Below are 18,297 nucleotides of genomic sequence, written 5' to 3'. Positions count from 1 at the left end.
AGACAAATATCCACTGATCTGGCCCTTGGACTACTCCCCATGAAGTAGGTCCATGCCCTGAACCAAACCTACCTCTGTCAGGCAGGGACGGGCCTGCATATGGCGGGGGAGATCCTGGGTATGGCAGGGGCGCTCCTGGGTATGGCAGGGGCACTCCTGGATACGACAGGGGCGCTCCTGGGTATGGCAGGGGCGCTCCTGGGTATGGCGGGGGAGATCCTGGGTGTGGCAGGGGCGTCCTGGGTATGGCAGGGGCACTCCTGGATACGACAGGGGCGCTCCTGGGTATGGCAGGGGAGCTCCTGGGTATGGCGGGGGAGATCCTGGGTGTGGCAGGGGCGCTCCTGGGTATGGCAGGGGAGCTCCTGGGTATGGCGGGGGAGATCCCGGGTGTGGCAGGGGCACTCCTGGGTATGACAAGGGCACTCCTGGGTTTGGCAAGGGCGCTCCTGGGTATGGCAGGATCTCTCCTGGGTATGGCAGGGGCGCTCCTCGGTTTGGCAAGGGCACTCCTGGGTTTGGCAAGGGCGCTCCTGGGTATGGCAGGAGCTCTCCTGGGAATGGACGGGGCGCCCCTGGGTATGGCAGGGGTGGCACCTGGGTATGGCAGGGGCGCTCCTGGATATGCAGGTGCATTCCTGGGTATGGCAGGGGCACACCTGGGTATGGCAGGGGCGCACTTGGGTATGGCAGGGGCGCTCCTGGGTATGGCAGGGAGATCCTGGGTATGGCAGTGGAGATCCTGGGTATGGTGGGGGAGATCATGGGTATGTCAGGGGCACACCTGGGTATGGCAGCTGTATTCCTGTGTATGGCAGGGGCGCACTTGGGTATGGCAGGGGCGCTCCAGGGTATTGCAGGGGCGCTCCTGGGTATGGCAGGGGAGATCCTGGGTATGGAAGGGGCGCTCCTGGGTATCGAAGGGGCGCTCCTGGGTATGGCAGGGGCGCTCCTGGGTATCGAAGGGGTGCTCCTGGGTATCGAAGGGGCGCTCCTGGGTATGTCGGGGGAGATCCTGGGTATGGCAGTGGCGCTCTCGGGTATGGCAGGGGCGCTCCTGGGTATGGCAGGGGCGCTCCTGGGTATGGAAGGGCCGCTCCCGGGTATGGCAGGGGCGCTCCTGGGTATGGCAGGGACACTCCTGGGTATTGCAGGGGCGCTCCTGGGTATGGCAGGGGCGCTCCTGGGTATGGCAGGGACACTCCTGGGTATTGCAGGGGCGCTCCTGGGTATGGCAGGGGCGCTCCTGGGTATGGCAGGGACACTCCTGGGTATTGCAGGGGCGCTCCCGGGTATGGCGGGGGAGATCCTGGGTATGGCAGTGGCGCTCCTGGGTATGGCAAGGGCGCTCCCGGGTATGGCAGGGGCGCTCCTGGGTATGGCAAGGGCGCTCCCGGGTATGGCAGGGGCGCTCCTGGGTATGGCAGGGACACTCCTGGGTATGGCAGGGACACTCCTGGGTATGGAAGGGGCGCTCCTGGGTATGGCAGGGACACTCTTGGGTATGGCAGGGACACTCCTGGGTATGGAAGGGGCGCTCCTGGGTATGGCAGGGACACTCTTGGGTATGGCAGGGACACTCCTGGGTATGGAAGGGGCGCTCCTGGGTATGGAAGGGGCGCTCCTGGGTATGGCAGGGGCGCTCCTGGGTATCGAAGGGTCGCTCCTGGGTATGGCAGGGGCGCTCCTGGGTATCGAAGGGTCGCTCCTGGGTATGGCAGGGGCGCTCCTGGGTATCGAAGGGTCGCTCCTGGGTATGGCAGGGACACTCCCGGGTATGGCAGGGGCGCTCCTGGGTATGGAAGGGGCGCTCCTGGGTATGGCAGGGACACTCCTGGGTATGGAAGGGGCGCTCCTGGGTATGGCAGGGACACTCCTGGGTATGGCAGGGGCGCTCCTGGGTATGGAAGGGGAGATCCTGGGTATGGCAGGGACACTCCTGGGTATGGAAGGGGCGCTCCTGGGTATGGCAGGGACACTCCTGGGTATGGAAGGGGCGCTCCTGGGTATGGAAGGGGCGCTCCTGGGTATGGCAGGGGCGCTCCTGGGTATCGAAGGGTCGCTCCTGGGTATGGCAGGGGCGCTCCTGGGTATCGAAGGGTCGCTCCTGGGTATGGCAGGGGCGCTCCTGGGTATCGAAGGGTCGCTCCTGGGTATGGCAGGGACACTCCCGGGTGTGGCAGGGGCGCTCCTGGGTATGGAAGGGGAGATCCTGGGTATGGCAGGGGCGCTACTGGGTATGGAAGGGTGGCTCCTGGGAATAGCAGGGGCGCACCTGGGTATGGCAGGGGAGATCCTGGGAATAGCAGGGGCGCACCTGGGTATGGCAGGGGAGATTCTGGGTATGGAAGGGGGGCTCCTGAGGATGAAACTCTAGTGCTGAAGAGCTTCTCCTCACTGCTAATCATTCAAACTCCTCGTGTGAGGCATTCCTCTTCACCCTCCAGGACCTTCACAATCACCCATCTCTAGGGCCCCGTCTCACTGACGCATATGGACCAACATGAGTCCAGTTTCCAGGGTACTGCCACCCCCCCTATCACGACTCGTCCTGTTGACATGGTCTGAGCAGTAATTTACTAACATATTCAACTGGCAGGACAATTACAACCGTGTCTCTCAGGCTTCCCTCAGGTGTGGTCAGTCCTCCCCATAAGCATCCATAGCATTAGTTGGTGGATACATCCAATACTGAGCCATCTGTGCTCCTGTGACGGGGGAGGGCGGGAGGGTAAACTGTTGATGTGAGTGTTGGGAGGGCTCAGACATGTTCCTCATCGCTGAGCAGTCTAAGCCAGAGCCTCGGAGTGCTCTATACTGTAGCTCTCTGCCCTCTCACCTGCCCCTGCTTCCCAGGACGAGAAAGGTGGGATAGCCCTCAAGTTCTACTTCTCAGAGGAGTCACTTACCTAGCCCTTTCCTTTATCATTCACTGACAACAGGACCGATGAGTGATGTGTGCCTTGTTTGTATAACTGATACTGGTCCATGACTATTTTACTATTGCCACAATTTTAGTAGTTCTATACATTATATTTACATCTAAATTGCAAATTTACAGATTTTAGCAGCGGGTATTGTAAACACATTCATTCATTACATTTCACCACATACACACAGGAGTATAGTTCTCCATGACGCTATTCATTATAAATGTTATTTTTAATAGTATATACTCACATTTCACATCAATCAGGACTTCTTGAGAACGGGACATCCCTGCCTTGTTTTGGACCTCGCAGGCATATTCTCCTGACTCCTCTGCTGCAATACTCTGGAACACCTGATCCTCTGTCGCTGATATCTTCTGTTTATTTCGATACCACGTGACCGCATAGACCTCAGGATTGCTGCTGTTGTAGGTGCAGTAGAGCTGCACCGCGTCTCCTTCCTTAATCCAGGCCTTGTCTGGAGCTTGGATGGCCACGCCCACTCTCCTTGGAGCATCTAAAAGTGAGGGTAAAGGAGTTATAGGTACATACCCGTTCATCCGATGAAGTTTCAAGTTTATTTTATTAGCGTAGTTACTTCAATTTCAATAAACCTTTATTCGGTACTTAAAAAATACCATAAAAATACATTTTACATAGTTAAAATTGGTAAAATACAATTCGTTACACGGGGTTGGAGACAGTTGACCGAGAAGTTTATTCAGCACAGCCCTCTTGAATTCCTTAGCCTTCAGGCAATCTTAATAAAATTCATGATACAAAACAGTGTATGAGGATCATCAGCCGTTTGCAAGAATAATAAGGCAACCTTGGCATGTTCAAACTTTGCCTGTTTTAAAATTCCTACTAAACAACTACGCCTAGGTAGAGCATAAAATGGACATAACAATATAAAATTAAGGGTATCCTGCGGAGACCTATTGTCGCAGCCGCAGGGACCCTTCTGCTCAACTGTTGAAGTAAAACCTGGTGGATCAGCCAGTAAATGATGTAAAAGGTTGAGCCTAAAACGGGTAAATAAAAATCAATCCTGGGCATTATACATGAGCTCAAGATAAGGTTCCATTCCTTCTGCAGTTTTCACCACTCTATGGGCACAGACAGAGGTTTTACTTTTTTCCTCGGCCGCTCTATGTGAGGCTACCAGATCCATAAAGATTTTTTTAACTCTCTTAATATCCTGGGGGATGATTTCCGTTGGGTTGGAAAAAAGATTCTTGCAACCAATTCCCTCAAGTGTGGACTTAACATATTTTAGCCACGGGATACTCATTCCTTTGTCCCTTTCTGTACAGTCTATGATAATCTGTCTGCTCAGGTCTGCCTCGGTATTTGACCAGATCTTTAGCCAGGCCATAAGGGGTCTGACCTTTATCAGGTCCTCAATGTATACTCTTCCTAGTTCTTTGTGAATGATGTAAGCTGGAGTAATTTTTCTGAAGTATTTATTCTCCTCTGTCTGTATTTGCTTAGTGCTAGCGAAGCCCCAAACTTCGGACCCATATACCACTTTAGAACAACAGATTTAGCTGTACAAATTCATAACATGTTCTGGCGACCACCGGCCCAGCCTGCGTCCATAGTTCATGATCGCGCCAGTCGAGGCTACTAATTTGGAACACCGCTCCTCAATTAAAAGTTTAAAATTTAAAAGTCCATCAAATAACAAGCCAAGGTAAGGGAAGGTCTGTACCTGTCCTAAATTGTATGTGCCTATTTTGTATGAGAACTTCTTACAAGGTTTAGTTCCCGCTAACATAACAAAGGACTTGGTCAGGTTTGCCGACAGGTCTAAGGTGTCCATAAAACTAACAAACCCGTCAATCAGGCACTGCAGTCCCTTGGGGGTGCGGGCTAGGAGGACAGCATCATCTGCATACAACAACACAAGGACCGGGCGAGAACCTATTCGGGGGGAATCTACTTTTAATTTGCCTAATGCCTGGTCTAGATTATTAAATTATAAAGAGAACAAAAACGGGGCCAGGACACATCCCTATCTGACCCCACTGTTGCATGCAAAAGGTGCTGTGGTGCACCCTTCCAGATTAAAACGCACTTTGGCAGTGGTACTGCAGTGCAATGATCTCAAGATATTAACCAGGCCCTCGTCAACCCCCAATCTGGACATCAGGGCCCACAGCTTCTCTCTGTTGACATGGTCGAAAGCTGCAGTGAGGTCCATAAACCCCAGGTTAACTGCCTCGTTCCTAGCTATGGTGTATTTTGCAACCAATAGGTAGAGGTTCAGGCACTGATCCGTTGTTGATCTCCCCATCCTGAACCCGTACTGAGTGTCTGTGATAATTTGGTGTTCGTCAGCCCAGTCCATAAGATGGTTGGGTACCACTCGGCCCAATACTTTGGCCGTCACATCGGTCAAAGATATGGGGCGGTAGCACTAGGGGTTGTCCCTGTTCCCTTTTTTGAAGATGGGAACTATTGTTGCTGATGACCATGAACGCGGGAGGCCAGTTGCGACCGCTGCGTTTAACACTCTAGTAAGGATTGGGGCCCACAGATCCACGTTACTCAAGTAGAGGTCTGGTGGGATACCATCTGGCCCTGGCGCTTTATTTTTCGTTAAGCCCTGGATACCCACTACCACTTCCCCTAAAGAGAATTCAATCGTGGTAACCCACCGGGGTCCCTTCCCGTCATCCTTACTAACCCCCATGGTATGGTTATACAGGTTTTTAAAGTGATCATACCGTTGTTCTAGCAAGATGGTTGTGCTAATGTCTGGGGCATTGGAATCCTGAAAACATGGGTTATTAATTATTTTCCAAAACTCCGTTAGGTCCCTTCTGTCTGCGGCAGCCCTTAAATCTTCCCAGGCTTGAGATTGAAGGGAGTATTTCCTACACTTGATCGCCTTTTTTTACGTGATCCTGCACTGCGAAATGCGAGATTTATCCATGGGCACAGTTTTCAGGCTAGATTTTAGTTCTTTCTGTGCCCGGGAACAGTCGCTGTCAAACCATCTGGGGGTGGTGTTTACTCTCCCTTGCTTGTTGGTCTTTAAGAAACCATCTATTACATGCGCCACTTCCTCAAATGCTTTGACAATGGCGGGTCCCTCTGCCGAATGATCAAGGCACACCCCAATCATTTCATTCCCTATCTCCATTAGCGATTTGTAAAAAGCATGCCCGTCAACTTTTATCCATCTAAGTCGCCTCCCCTGGTTGATTACTCTCTCCATACTGGTTACCCCTACACCTCTCCTAACACTTCTGGGAGACAGATCTTCTATCGCCAGTACTAGGGGGTTGTGATCGCTGAATATACTCCATTTGATCTCTGCCCCTCTAATCCAGCCCTTAAATAGGCTGGACACCAGCACGTAATCTATAACGGAGCGACACCCTCTGCCCTTGAAAGTTGGGTTGACCTCCCCTCCGCTTCCTGTAGCCACAAGGTCAATAGTGTGTGCTAAGGTGTGGCTTTTCAGGAGCCTGTCTAGATCTATCCCCTGTTGGAAATGCGGGCCATGCTCCAAACTGAAACGGGACCAATCCTCAGTAACAGGAATCAGGTTTGGGCACAGGTGGCAATTAAAGTCGCCTGCTAGGACCACCACCGGTGCCACTGCTCCCTTCCTCGAGGATATCTCCACACTTAATCGATTATCTAGTTCACTTATTGTGGGTCCCCTCCCCTTGACTACTCCTGCGTTATACACATTGGTCAAGATCATATTAACCCATTTGTATGGAACCCAAGGGCCTGCAAGTTATTTGTGGGCCAATTTAGGTTGGTCCAAACTCCCTCCAACTGAAGGTCTACATATATAGAAAGTACTCCCATGGCTCGCCCAGAGGATACCTTCTGTGCAGGCACAGAGAAACACTTATACCCCGCTAGATGAAAGGGGCTACAATCTATCGCCCAGGTTTCCTGTAAACAGATTACCTGAAACCTGGTTATATACTTCAACCATTCCTGGTTGTCAAATCTTGCTGATAACCCAGCTATATTCCAGGATACTAGTCTTATCCCCTCCTGCATTTGTGACTCTATGGGGTCTGGTGTAGCAAGATTATTATCCCCTCTCCTTACATCAATAGTGTCCTCATTAAGCTCGGGCAAGGTAAAAGTCTTCCTTGCTCTTTGAGGGTGCGGGGGGGATACACAATCCCTGAAGCTTCTTCCCTCTCTGCTAATCTAGTCGATCGTCCAAGCGCGTTTCCTGGGGTAGAGGGCTTCTTAAGTGGTCCGTAGGAGTCCCACCTGGGGAGTTCGTCACATTGCTAGTAGGTACATACATTGCAGGATAGTCAGGTAACAATGTAGTCTGGGAGATATTGGGGGGCAACCCTTTTCACAGAGTCTATTCCCAATAGAGGTTCTTTTGCTCTCCAGTCAATCCTGTTCATCTAAAGACATAAAAGGGGTGAATCTATTCCTAAGGCTAAGAAATCCCTGGTTTCTATGGGGGCATATGTCATTGGACGGGAGAAACTCTTCCCACCCGAGGAACTAACACTTCTACATCGCCATCCATGGGCTAGGCCCGAACACAGGGTTCAAAAGCTCAGGGGCAAGGATCTGATAGTGCTTGGTTGATTATCCGGTCCCCAGCTTAGTATTGGATCGACTACGCGGGGGTTCCTAAAGTTAACCACCACACAGTCGCCATTGGCATCCTTTGGCCTGTTCCCCAACTAGCTCACCCTACGGACAAACACAATTTCCCCCTGATCATTCCCTATTAGAAGCCTGTTCTTGTTCAGCCAGAACATTGTTTTATTTTTGAGTTCATCATAGGCCTCTGTGTAGTCTGGTTTCAACTGGGGGACCTCCGTGATTATAATTACATATGGGACCACTTCTGGGGGTAGATTTGTACAGGGTAAGGGGTTAATGCATGCTTTGGGGGGTGGCCCTTCCGATTCACGCAGGCGTTGTGGTTCAGGTGGGGGTTGCTTGTGGGCTAGAACTTGTAAGGTACGTGATGGCACAACAGTAATGGCGTCACCCAAATTCACCGAGCGTAGTTACTTAAAACCATTGCTACAGAATATATCGTAAAAATAAATCATTATAAATTGCAATTTTAAGAGACAAGTAAAAAGGGTTTCGTACAAATCAGTTCAAATCAGTTAATCTATCATTTAATTTTCAAATGCAAGATGTTGTCATTTCATTTCATTATGTCTTTTTTTCGAATAAAATTCATAAAAGACAGCATGCATAATATAACATTAAAAAACATCTTCAAATAGCCCCCAATAATACAAAAAAAATGTGTCACAATCGAAATACAGTTATTTCGTAATAATTAATTTAAAAGGGTTTTCAATTTCTTTGTACGAATCAGCCACGCCCACCCCAAAAATTTGGCTACACAGATCACAGATATTTCAATACGTATATCACGCATTTTCAACAGGGCTTCACGATTCCCCCCACAATTCAAGGTTTTGCAAATAGGTTTCAACCATTTCAGTCGGGGCGATCGATATGCTGGGCATGCGAAAAACAAATGGCCAACACTTTCTACCTGGTCAGGACAAAAAAAACATTTATTACTTGCTTTCTTCGCCCACTTTGCAGTAAAGGAGTTGGTCGGCAAAGTACCCACCCGAAACTGATGATACAGCTTACGGTCTAGGGTTTAGCAGATCAAGTCCCAATAAAGCTCAAGGGACGGTGTTACCTTGTGTATTAAAAAAAGTCCCGTTAAGCTGTTGCCTGACGAAAGAGAGACCATTGCAGATTTCTTTGCAGCCCAGAACTGATCTTTAAATTCTTGTTTGGATGGGAACCTAGAGCATTCAGGATGTAACCATAACTCGCGGAGGCCCATTGAATACAAAATATGTTTAACTTCCCGGAGCCATGGGATTTTGTGGGCACCCCACAACAATTTAACCTCGCCTAGTTCATGAGCGAAAAGACTAAGCTCTGGGGTCGTCCAAAGGCGACGCCAGAGAGCTGCGAGACGATACTGCGCCATCTCATTCAGGGGTCTACAGCCTAGATCTAAAAGCAGTGGTTTTATTGGTGATGATTGTGGAAGCCCCACCAGGTTCCGCAAGAACCTATTCTGTGCTGTGGTTAGTGCTGACAAATCTTTATAACCCCATATATCCGCTCCATACAGGGTAGCAGCATTGACCTTGGCCTCATAAATTTTAACCGCTGGTATAATGCGTTTGGTCAAGGTTTTTTTTTGTTCCTGCAATAGACATCCTGTAAGGCGAACAAATTTAAGTTTTAAAACCTCCAACTGGGGGCTCCAAGTAAATTGATGATCAAGAGTCACGCCCAAATAGGTCATGACCTTGACCTGTTCAATTGGGGCACCATTTAATGTAACCGAACTTTTAATTGGTTTGTTTTTGTTAAAAACCATGAATTTGGTTTTATCGACATTGATCTGTAGGTCATTATTTACACAAAAGTCAGCAAATCTATTCAGGGCTGCCTGTAACCCGCTCCGGGTTTTAGAAAGGAGCAGGGTGTCGTTGGCAAATATTAACATGGGATATTTTAAGCCCCCCAAGGTAGGTGCATCTGTTTGCGTGTCACTAAAGAATGCAACCACCTGATTGATAAACAGGAGAAACAGGGTAGGGGCCAACACGCAGCCCTGCCGGACCCCTCGTCGAACTGGGAAGCTGTTGGTCACCTGGCCCTGTTTCCCCCATCTTACCCGGGCAAAATTGTCCTCATGTAGGCGTCTGACTAGCTCTAAGAGTTCTGGTGGAAGACCCATAAGTCTGAGGGCTTCCCATAATTTTGCCCTAGAGACCAGGTCGAAAGCCGACCTAAGATCAACAAAGGCGGCATAGATGACCCCACCGCCCAAGAAGACCACCTTCCAATACAGCATGGTGAGTCGGAACACCTGATCTAGGGTGCTGGTGCCTGATCTAAACCCTGCCTGCATGGGGGAGAGTATGTTATTCTGCTCAATCCACCCCTGTATTCTTATCAGGGCCATTTTTGATACAACTTTTTGAATAGTGTCGATCAGGCTAATGGGGCGGTAGTTTTTCGGTGATGACCGATCCCCTTTCTTATAAACTGGAAGTATCTCAGCACCTTTCCAGGATTGTGGTACCCTTGCCCCTGCTGCGATAGAGTTTGCTAGAGTTGTAATATATGGAACCCACAGATCAAGGTTCAATTTAAAAAGGTCCGCTGGTATGGCGTCCAAACCCGGGGCCTTACCAGACTGAATAAAGCCAAGGGCGTGTACAGTGTCTGAGGTGCTGAAAGTAAGCCTATCCCCATACGGTGTTGATGTTATCCCCACTATGGGCTCGATTGCCAGCTGTTCGATATTTGTATCTTTAAATTGGGTGGAAAAAAATTCCACCCAATCCGTAACTGAGACATGGTTTACAGGCGTTTGAGAATCCGAATCCCTACCCCATCTAACTATCTCCCAGAATTTAACTTGGTTAGACGACTCACAGGTTTTGAGAAGATCTAGCCAGTACGAATCGTCCCAGTCCCTCTTAGCATCCCAAAGGGTGTGTTTATAAAACTGCCTGGCTTTCCTGATGTCAGGGGTTATTCTGGTTTTAACAGCTGCTATTAATTTGCTGTAGGCTTCTCTGCAGGTTTTATTATACCATCTTTATTATACCATCAATTTAGTGTGGATTAGCTTTCAGATTTTTAGATGGCCTAGTGAGAAGTTTTTTAAGAGCCGTAAAACATTGCTCGTGAAGGTCAACAGTAATGGACTCTACCCCGCTATTGGGAGATAATGCAGTCATCCTATTTCTTGTATCTAGGACCAGCTCCTCTATTTGACAGATAAGCCCTGAGTCAGCTATGACCCTTGACCATTTAACCCGTCTTCTACTGTCACACAAGACTAGGTCTGAAGTTATACAAGCTGTTTCTGCTTGGGGGACACCTAATCCAGGAATCCTGAGCCCCAGGGAGAGAGGATTATGATCACTCTCTGGCCTGGTCTCTATTGACATATCAATCACGTGTGTCCAAGATTCTATATTGACCAATATATAGTCAATGCGACTTGCACTAATCCCATTGTCAAAGGTTGGTTTCCCTTCCTTATCAGACGGACAACGGCCATTCACTGCCCGTAGCCCCCATTCCAGGCAGAGCCCCAGCCAGTGGAGGGCAGCCTCCGTTCCCCTAACACCCTTAGTTATAGCTAACGGGGGGATATTCCAGACGGTATCTTCATCAATCCCCACATCCTCAGCCAAACTCAGGATGGGTTCGAATGAGCAGTTCAGATCACCAGCTACTAAGACAAGATGATCAGTTTTATACTCATTCAGGAGATGTTCCAGGTCATTAAGAATGGGTTGCTTCCTCCCACCCTGACAACCTCGGGCATAGATGTTAATTAAAACAATATCCTTACAGTTGTCCTTACTCAGGGAAATACAAAGGAGGTCAGCATTCTCCACCAGAATTTCCTTAATGCTGAAGCCCAGGGAGCTTCTAATCCATATTGTGAGACCTCCCGAAGCCCTACCCCTGGGGCCCTGTGTGGCTGGTTTGTAATAATTTAGGAAGCCCACCTTAAACAGGGGATCGATTGACCAAGTTTCCTGGAAGACGACGATATCATGTGTAGTAATGAAATCTACCCAGTCGTCGTTATCCAGGCGACCCCTCAATCCTGCTATATTCCATGAGGCCACCTTGATTGCATTAACCGGGCTACTGATGATAATGGGCTCTAATTGTCCCTGAACCCATGACTCGATCGAAGTAGGAGTAAAAACATGGTCCAGTGTTGTTTTTGAGCCTAATTGTGGTATAGAACAATCCACACAGGATACTGGCAAAGTGTTCTGAGCAGTCGAAATTGGTTCCACTGACTGTATAGAGGCATAAACCCCCCCGAGTCAGTCGACCTCATCCAGACAACCAAACATATTAGTAGTGGGAACCCCTTGTCACCATGTATTTTGGTTTTGCCGACCATTCCTACTTCCCCTCTGTCTTGATTTTTGGACTGTTGACCAAGGCCCCTCCATATCAAACTGTTGACGAGGAGGATAGAAAAAGGTGAGGGGTCTAACAACAACAGAGGGGTCTTCTTCACAAGGGGCCCATGAACAGAGATGCTGTGCTGTTTGGGGGTCAGCGAATGACACCACTATACAATCGCCAGCAATAGATTTGCGCGTGGGCCCAACCCATGGTACTCTGCGCACCATTAGTGCCCGACTTCTTTGGTGATTGGGGAGCTGTCTATTTATGTTAAGCCAATGTATGACCTTATTTTTTAGGGACCGATCATTCTCTTTAATTTGGGGGTCGAGAGTAGGTACACCAGCTAGAACTATGACATAAGAACTAGCCTCGGGTGGTAGGTCAATATACCCACCACGAAAGTTTGGACGGTTAGATTCATAAGTTGATATTTTCTTATTTGCCAATTGATTAGACTGGTGTACGACAGCTTGTGGCCTGGGTTTAGGCGGAGCTACATTCTGGTGGGGACAAGCTTGTGGCCTGGATTTAGATGGTGCTATATTCTGTGGGGGACAAGCGCTGGGGATAATAGGTTTTGAGGTGGTAGCAGCGGTATCACCGACTTTGGTACGGGGTTTTGGTATAGGTTTAAGTCTTGGGAGTGTAGGAACCGGAGGTTCTGACTCCTGTACCTGAAGGGTAGGACCCTCACCCTGGGAAAACCTAGCTTCCATTTGTTTAAGACTAAAGCTAGCCAATGTAACTATAGTCCTATCCATTTCTAACAAGTGGTTTTCCATTCGAGAAAGTCTAAGTTCCAGGGGGGTGAGTAACTGTTTTAGTGTGTCCCAGACAGTTTTAAGGAATTCCTCATCCCCCCTCTTATCTCCCTCCACCACACTCAACCCACTCTCTAATGACCCTTCCTTGCTCATATCTGGGAGAGTTACCACCGGGGGATCAAACGCGACACAGCTTAAATCATAGGCGGTCTCATTACCCAATAAAGCAGTGTTGGTTTTGGCTATTTTTTCCCCTGCCCCGAATATGCCCAAAGGTCGTCTACTATTAAAAAACTGAGATCTCGCAATTTTTGCTTTTTTGCGAGCATAAGTAGATCTAACGTGGCATTTCTTCTTTTGTATAGCAACTTTTTTATCATTTGCCGCAGTTTTGGACAGAGCAATTTTAAAGGGGGAGCTTATACCGGCCATAAAGATCGGCGGTACCAGCTCCGCCATGGGCTTAAGAGGAGGTAATGTTAGTTTCAAGGTAGGCTCGGGTAGCGATGTGGATGGGGGGTGATGGATGTCTGCCGATGTTAGCAAGGGGCGGGGACCTGATGTACGCTCCGGGGTTAAAGCTAAGGCAAAGCTACCTAAAGATGATTTCTTGGAGGAAACTAAGTTAAGGGAGAGTTTTCGCGCAGCTTCTAATTCTAGGGAAACCCTATGTTGCATCTTACTGATTTCCACATCAATGGCCAAATTGGTCTTTGTGAGGAAATCATCTAGGGTCCCATTGGATTTATTAAGGCCCTTAGCAGTTTTGCTGCGACTACCCCGTGTACACATAATGAATATTTAACAAAATAATGTGACACAAGTGAAATTTATCGCATTAGTCAACTACAATCAAGGGGAGTGGCCCAGCCCAGACCTCTTAGTCCTCGAACGGCCTCAAACGGCCCGCTCTTTGCCCGGTCTTCGCCCCGGTTGCTCCCGCGCGCTTCCGCGCAGCGGATACTCCGCCCAGTATTATAGGGCCTGGACAGAGCATGGGGCGTGGCCGGCAGGGAGAGCGAACACAGGTGTAGAACGCAGGGACTCCTGGGCAATGGAGTCCCTGCTAGGCTGCTCGCAGCCCTGCTGATTCACAAGGGTGCCCCAAGATGCACAGTGCCCCTCCCAGCGCCTCACAGGGTCCTCGGGCGCAGCGGGACCCGCGCAGCGGGTCCGGCAAGTGGTGGGATGATTCCTCAAAGATCCTTCTGTGTCAGGCAGCAAAGAGAGTTTCCCAGCAGTCAAGATCCGGTAACAAGGCGTCCCACAGGGTGGAGACAGCGAAGCACTTTTCTGCGTTAATCAGGGGGCGTGGCCGGCAGGCAGAGCGGCCACAGGTGTAGAACGCAGGGACTCCTGGGCAATGGAGTCCCTGCTAGGCTGCTCGCAGCCCTGCCGATTCACAAGGGTGCCCCAAGATGCACAGTGCCCCTCCCAGCGCCTCACAGGGGCCTCGGGCGCAGCGGGACCCGCGCAGCGGGTCCGGCAAGTTGTGGGATGATTCCTCAAAGATCCTTCTGTGTCAGGCAGCAAAGAGAGTTTCCCAGCAGTCAAAATCCGGTAACAAGGCGTCCCACAGGGTGGAGACAGCGAAGCACTTTTCTGCGTTAATCAGGGGGCGTGGCCGGCAGGGAGAGCGGCCACAGGTGTAGAACGCAGGGACTCCTGGGCAATGGAGTCCCTGCTAGGCTGCTCGCAGCCCTGCCGATTCACAAGGGTGCCCCAAGATGCACAGTGCCCCTCCCAGCGCCTCACAGGGTCCTCGGGCGCAGCGGGACCCGCGCAGCGGGTCCGGCAAGTGGTGGGATGATTCCTCAAAGATCCTTCTGTGTCAGGCAGCAAAGAGAGTTTCCCAGCAGTCAAAATCCGGTAACAAGGCGTCCCACAGGGTGGAGACAGCGAAGCACTTTTCTGCGTTAATCAGGGGGCGTGGCCGGCAGGGAGAGCGGCCACAGGTGTAGAACGCAGGGACTCCTGGGCAATGGAGTCCCTGCTAGGCTGCTCGCAGCCCTGCCGATTCACAAGGGTGCCCCAAGATGCACAGTGCCCCTCCCAGCGCCTCACAGGGTCCTCGGGCGCAGCGGGACCCGCGCAGCGGGTCCAGCAAGTGGTGGGATGATTCCTCAAAGATCCTTCTGTGTCAGGCAGCAAAGAGAGTTTCCCAGCAGTCAAAATCCGGTAACAAGGCGTCCCACAGGGTGGAGACAGCGAAGCACTTTTCTGCGTTAATCAGGGGGCGTGGCCGGCAGGGAGAGCGGCCACAGGTGTAGAACGCAGGGACTCCTGGGCAATGGAGTCCCTGCTAGGCTGCTCGCAGCCCTGCCGATTCACAAGGGTGCCCCAAGATGCACAGTGCCCCTCCCAGCGCCTCACAGGGTCCTCGGGCGCAGCGGGACCCGCACAGCGGGTCCGGCAAGTGGTGGGATGATTCCTCAAAGATCCTTCTGTGTCAGGCAGCAAAGAGAGTTTCCCCGCAGTCAAAATCCGGTAACAAGGCGTCCCACAGGGTGGAGACAGCGAAGCACTTTTCTGCGTTAATCAGGGGGCGTGGCCGGCAGGGAGAGCGGCCACAGGTGTAGAACGCAGGGACTCCTGGGCAATGGAGTCCCTGCTAGGCTGCTCGCAGCCCTGCCAATTCACAAGGGTGCCCCAAGATGCACAGTGCCCCTCCCAGCGCCTCACAGGGTCCTCGGGCGCAGCAGGACCCGCGCAGCGGGTCCGGCAAGTGGTGGGATGATTCCTCAAAGATCCTTCTGTGTCAGGCAGCAAAGAGAGTTTCCCAGCAGTCAAAATCCGGTAACAAGGCGTCCCTTGTAGTCATTAATTCATCAATTTAGCAGCTTTGAACCTTTTTACGTTTAGGCAGTAATATTGCTCTGCCCGATGTTAGTGCTAAGATGTGCCTGTCGCTACTGTGGCATTTTCTTCTCCACTTGCCTCAAAAACTTTACAGGCACCAGTTCAGTTGCGTGTCCTCGGGTGCAAAGCACACCACCGCTTGTCCCCATGTGTGGAAGTCTCTAGGATTAAAAAGTGGTTTTACAAGCTGTTTTCGTTCTTGTGTCAGTTCTTTACAAAGGCAGATAAGGTGCAGCATGTCTTCCTGCGCTGTGCCACACAAGCGACAGGTGGTGTCAAATTGGCTTTTCAGCCAGTGTGGAAAGTGCTGTGTGCATGGTAGCAGGTCAAGTAGGCACTTTAGGAATTGGATTTTAGTAGATCAAGCAAACCCCAGGGCTAGTTATCCAGCAGGGGTGGAGTAGGTGCTCACAGTCATCCAGGCAAGTGTCTTCTAACCACAAGCACCATTTGAGATTTCCTGGTTTTGATTTCTGTATTTTGTCCCAAAAGATGGCTATCGCGCCATGTCTTGCAAGGGTCTGTTTCTGGACACAGAACTCGAGCCTCATCTGTGCTGGAGAAACTCTTTTTGGTAAGTCAAAGATTATTCTGTATGCTTTTGCAACCATACCATCTAGGAGCTTGAAGTCCCTGACCCTCTGTGCCTCACTTCCATAAGCTATTGTGGGTTGGAGTTTTGCCCGTATTACTTCGGCTAGTGGAGTAAGTGAGGGGCCGCTCAACTTAGAGTTAAGATTTCTTATCGAGACTACCAGTGCTATTCCCTTCCTCTTGATTGAGTCTCTTTGGGCTGTGAAACGCCAGCCTTTATCGATGATCACGCCAAAATATTTATATTCTGTTGCTAAGTCTATGCGGGTGTGACCCCAGAACCAGACCGATGTTTTCTTAGAGCTCTTTTTGATTGTCATGGTTTTGGTTTTCTCCAAGTTGATATTCATGTTGTTTGCCTCGGAGTATTCGAATATGGTATTAAGAAGATGCTGTAAACCAACCGTTTTTTTACTAGAACTAAGTCATCTGCATAGAGTAGACATGGTACCGCTAGGTTCCCTAACCTTGGAGAGTGTGAGTTGCTAGCATTTAATAGCAGGATAAGTTCTGCAAGGAACACGTTAAATAGAGTCGGGGCACCACACAGACTTGCTTGAGTACTTTTGTTGTTGGTATCCGTCTTGAAAGGGTTGACCCATCCGCCAGTTTTACTTGAATCCAGGTCTCAGTGTACAGATTGATTAGCAGATTGAGCAATGCCTGGGGTATGCCCCAGTTAGCCAGTTTTATCCATAGTTCATCGTGGTTTACATGATCAAAGGCAGCTCTTTGGTCAACGAAGCACAAGTATAATGGCATGTGTGTATTCTCATCATTGTCAACGAGCAGAAACATAAATGTTATATTTGTTACCGTTCCAACTGATTTGGAGAATCTAGTCTGATTCAGAGGAATTATCAAGTTGTCTTCGGCCCATTGTTGTAATTCGTCCAGAAGTGTAGCTGCAAAAAAGGTTGCCTCGATGTCCAGAAGAGCAACTAGGCAGTACTTTTTGTGCATAGTCCTGTCTCCTGACTTAAAAATTGGAAAGATTATCCAAGCCCGCCAGGATTGTGGGAGAAGGCCTGTCTGCCTTATTTCAATGAAAAGAGGGCTGAGTGCTTTTGCCCAATGATCTGTGTTTTGTTTATTCCCTTCGATGCTTGTGACGGAACCATTCCGTCATCAGTCACGGTTGAGCTGTGCTGATGACGGAACGGTTCTGTCACGACCGCACCCTGTTCGGGAATGTCCAGCACAGGGGGGGAATCGGCGCCACACGGAATCGGTTAAAGAGCACAGGCGGACCCAGTGCCCCTTCTCTTCTTCCCTTCTTTATATGGGATTTAATTGCTTTGAGGTAGTCACTTGGGTGTGTAACTCCCAGCAATTACCCTTCGTTCCCTCCAGTGCTGAATATGTGACATTACAACTCAATCAATATGATCGCGGTACGTTACATCACTGTTTTTACAACGCTAGTTGTTACAACGCATTGCGCTGGAGGGCGCTGGACTTAGGAATAGTATGAGTTACTATTCCAACACCAGTCTACATACAGTAGGGAAGGCGTTGGAATAGTAAATCATACTATTCCTTAGGTTAGAGCGCCATCCAGCGCAAGTCGTTGTAATGACTTGCTTTGTAATACCCTCAATGTAAAGGCATTGCGATGCAATGCCCGCATGGTAATGGATGTTTCCCTCCGATGCTGTTGTACTTCCCTCGCTGGGTCAGTACACGATAGTGGTAGTCCTCAAGTTTGTCTCCGACACAGTTCCTGTGGACGCTGAGGTTTTTTTCTTGATGGAAATGTTTTTGAATGTAGGTCACCCATTCCTCCTCAGATATGTTAGATGACAGTCCCTCGTGTGTCGGGGAAATAAGTTTGTTTATTGTCTCCCAAAACATTGCACTGTCTTTCTGCTTAATATCGGCATGCAATTTTGCCCATAAAGAGTCCTCAGAGTCTCTCTTGGCCGCCCATATTACTGGCTTCCGCTGAGTTTTCTGCTGTCGTAGTGGTACTAGGTTTATGATCTTGGTTGGTTTCCGTCGCAGGTGGCGCAACGTGCGGTTGATTGTATATTTTTTTTGTCAAAGGTGTGTTTATTAGCATTTTTTAGGAACTCAGAAAAACATGCGACAATCCCGCACAGCTTCCCACGCAGGGGGCAGATGAGAAATCTGAACAATGTATAGACCAGGAACTCTGGGGGTAATGGAGAGTAAGGCCCGTGGCGGCC

The 18,297-nt window shown here is 49.8% G+C and overlaps 1 protein-coding gene across 1 annotated transcript in view; it reads right to left on the bottom strand.

The window, feature by feature from the left end:
• Window positions 1-18,297, bottom strand: part of LOC144767653 (B-cell receptor CD22-like) — a 324,333-nt gene that overhangs the window by 99,676 nt on the left and 206,360 nt on the right. The window contains exon 7 of the mRNA XM_078651050.1: window positions 3,181-3,447. Coding sequence (XP_078507176.1) covers window positions 3,181-3,447 — 267 coding nt within the window. The remainder of the gene's footprint in view (window positions 1-3,180; window positions 3,448-18,297) is intronic.

The sequence above is a fragment of the Lissotriton helveticus genome, chromosome 7 (assembly GCF_964261635.1).
Source record: "Lissotriton helveticus chromosome 7, aLisHel1.1, whole genome shotgun sequence".
NCBI classification, from domain to species: Eukaryota; Metazoa; Chordata; class Amphibia; order Caudata; family Salamandridae; genus Lissotriton; species Lissotriton helveticus.
Note: the sequence above shows the minus strand (reverse complement) of the source record. Positions and strands in the feature narration are given on the sequence as shown.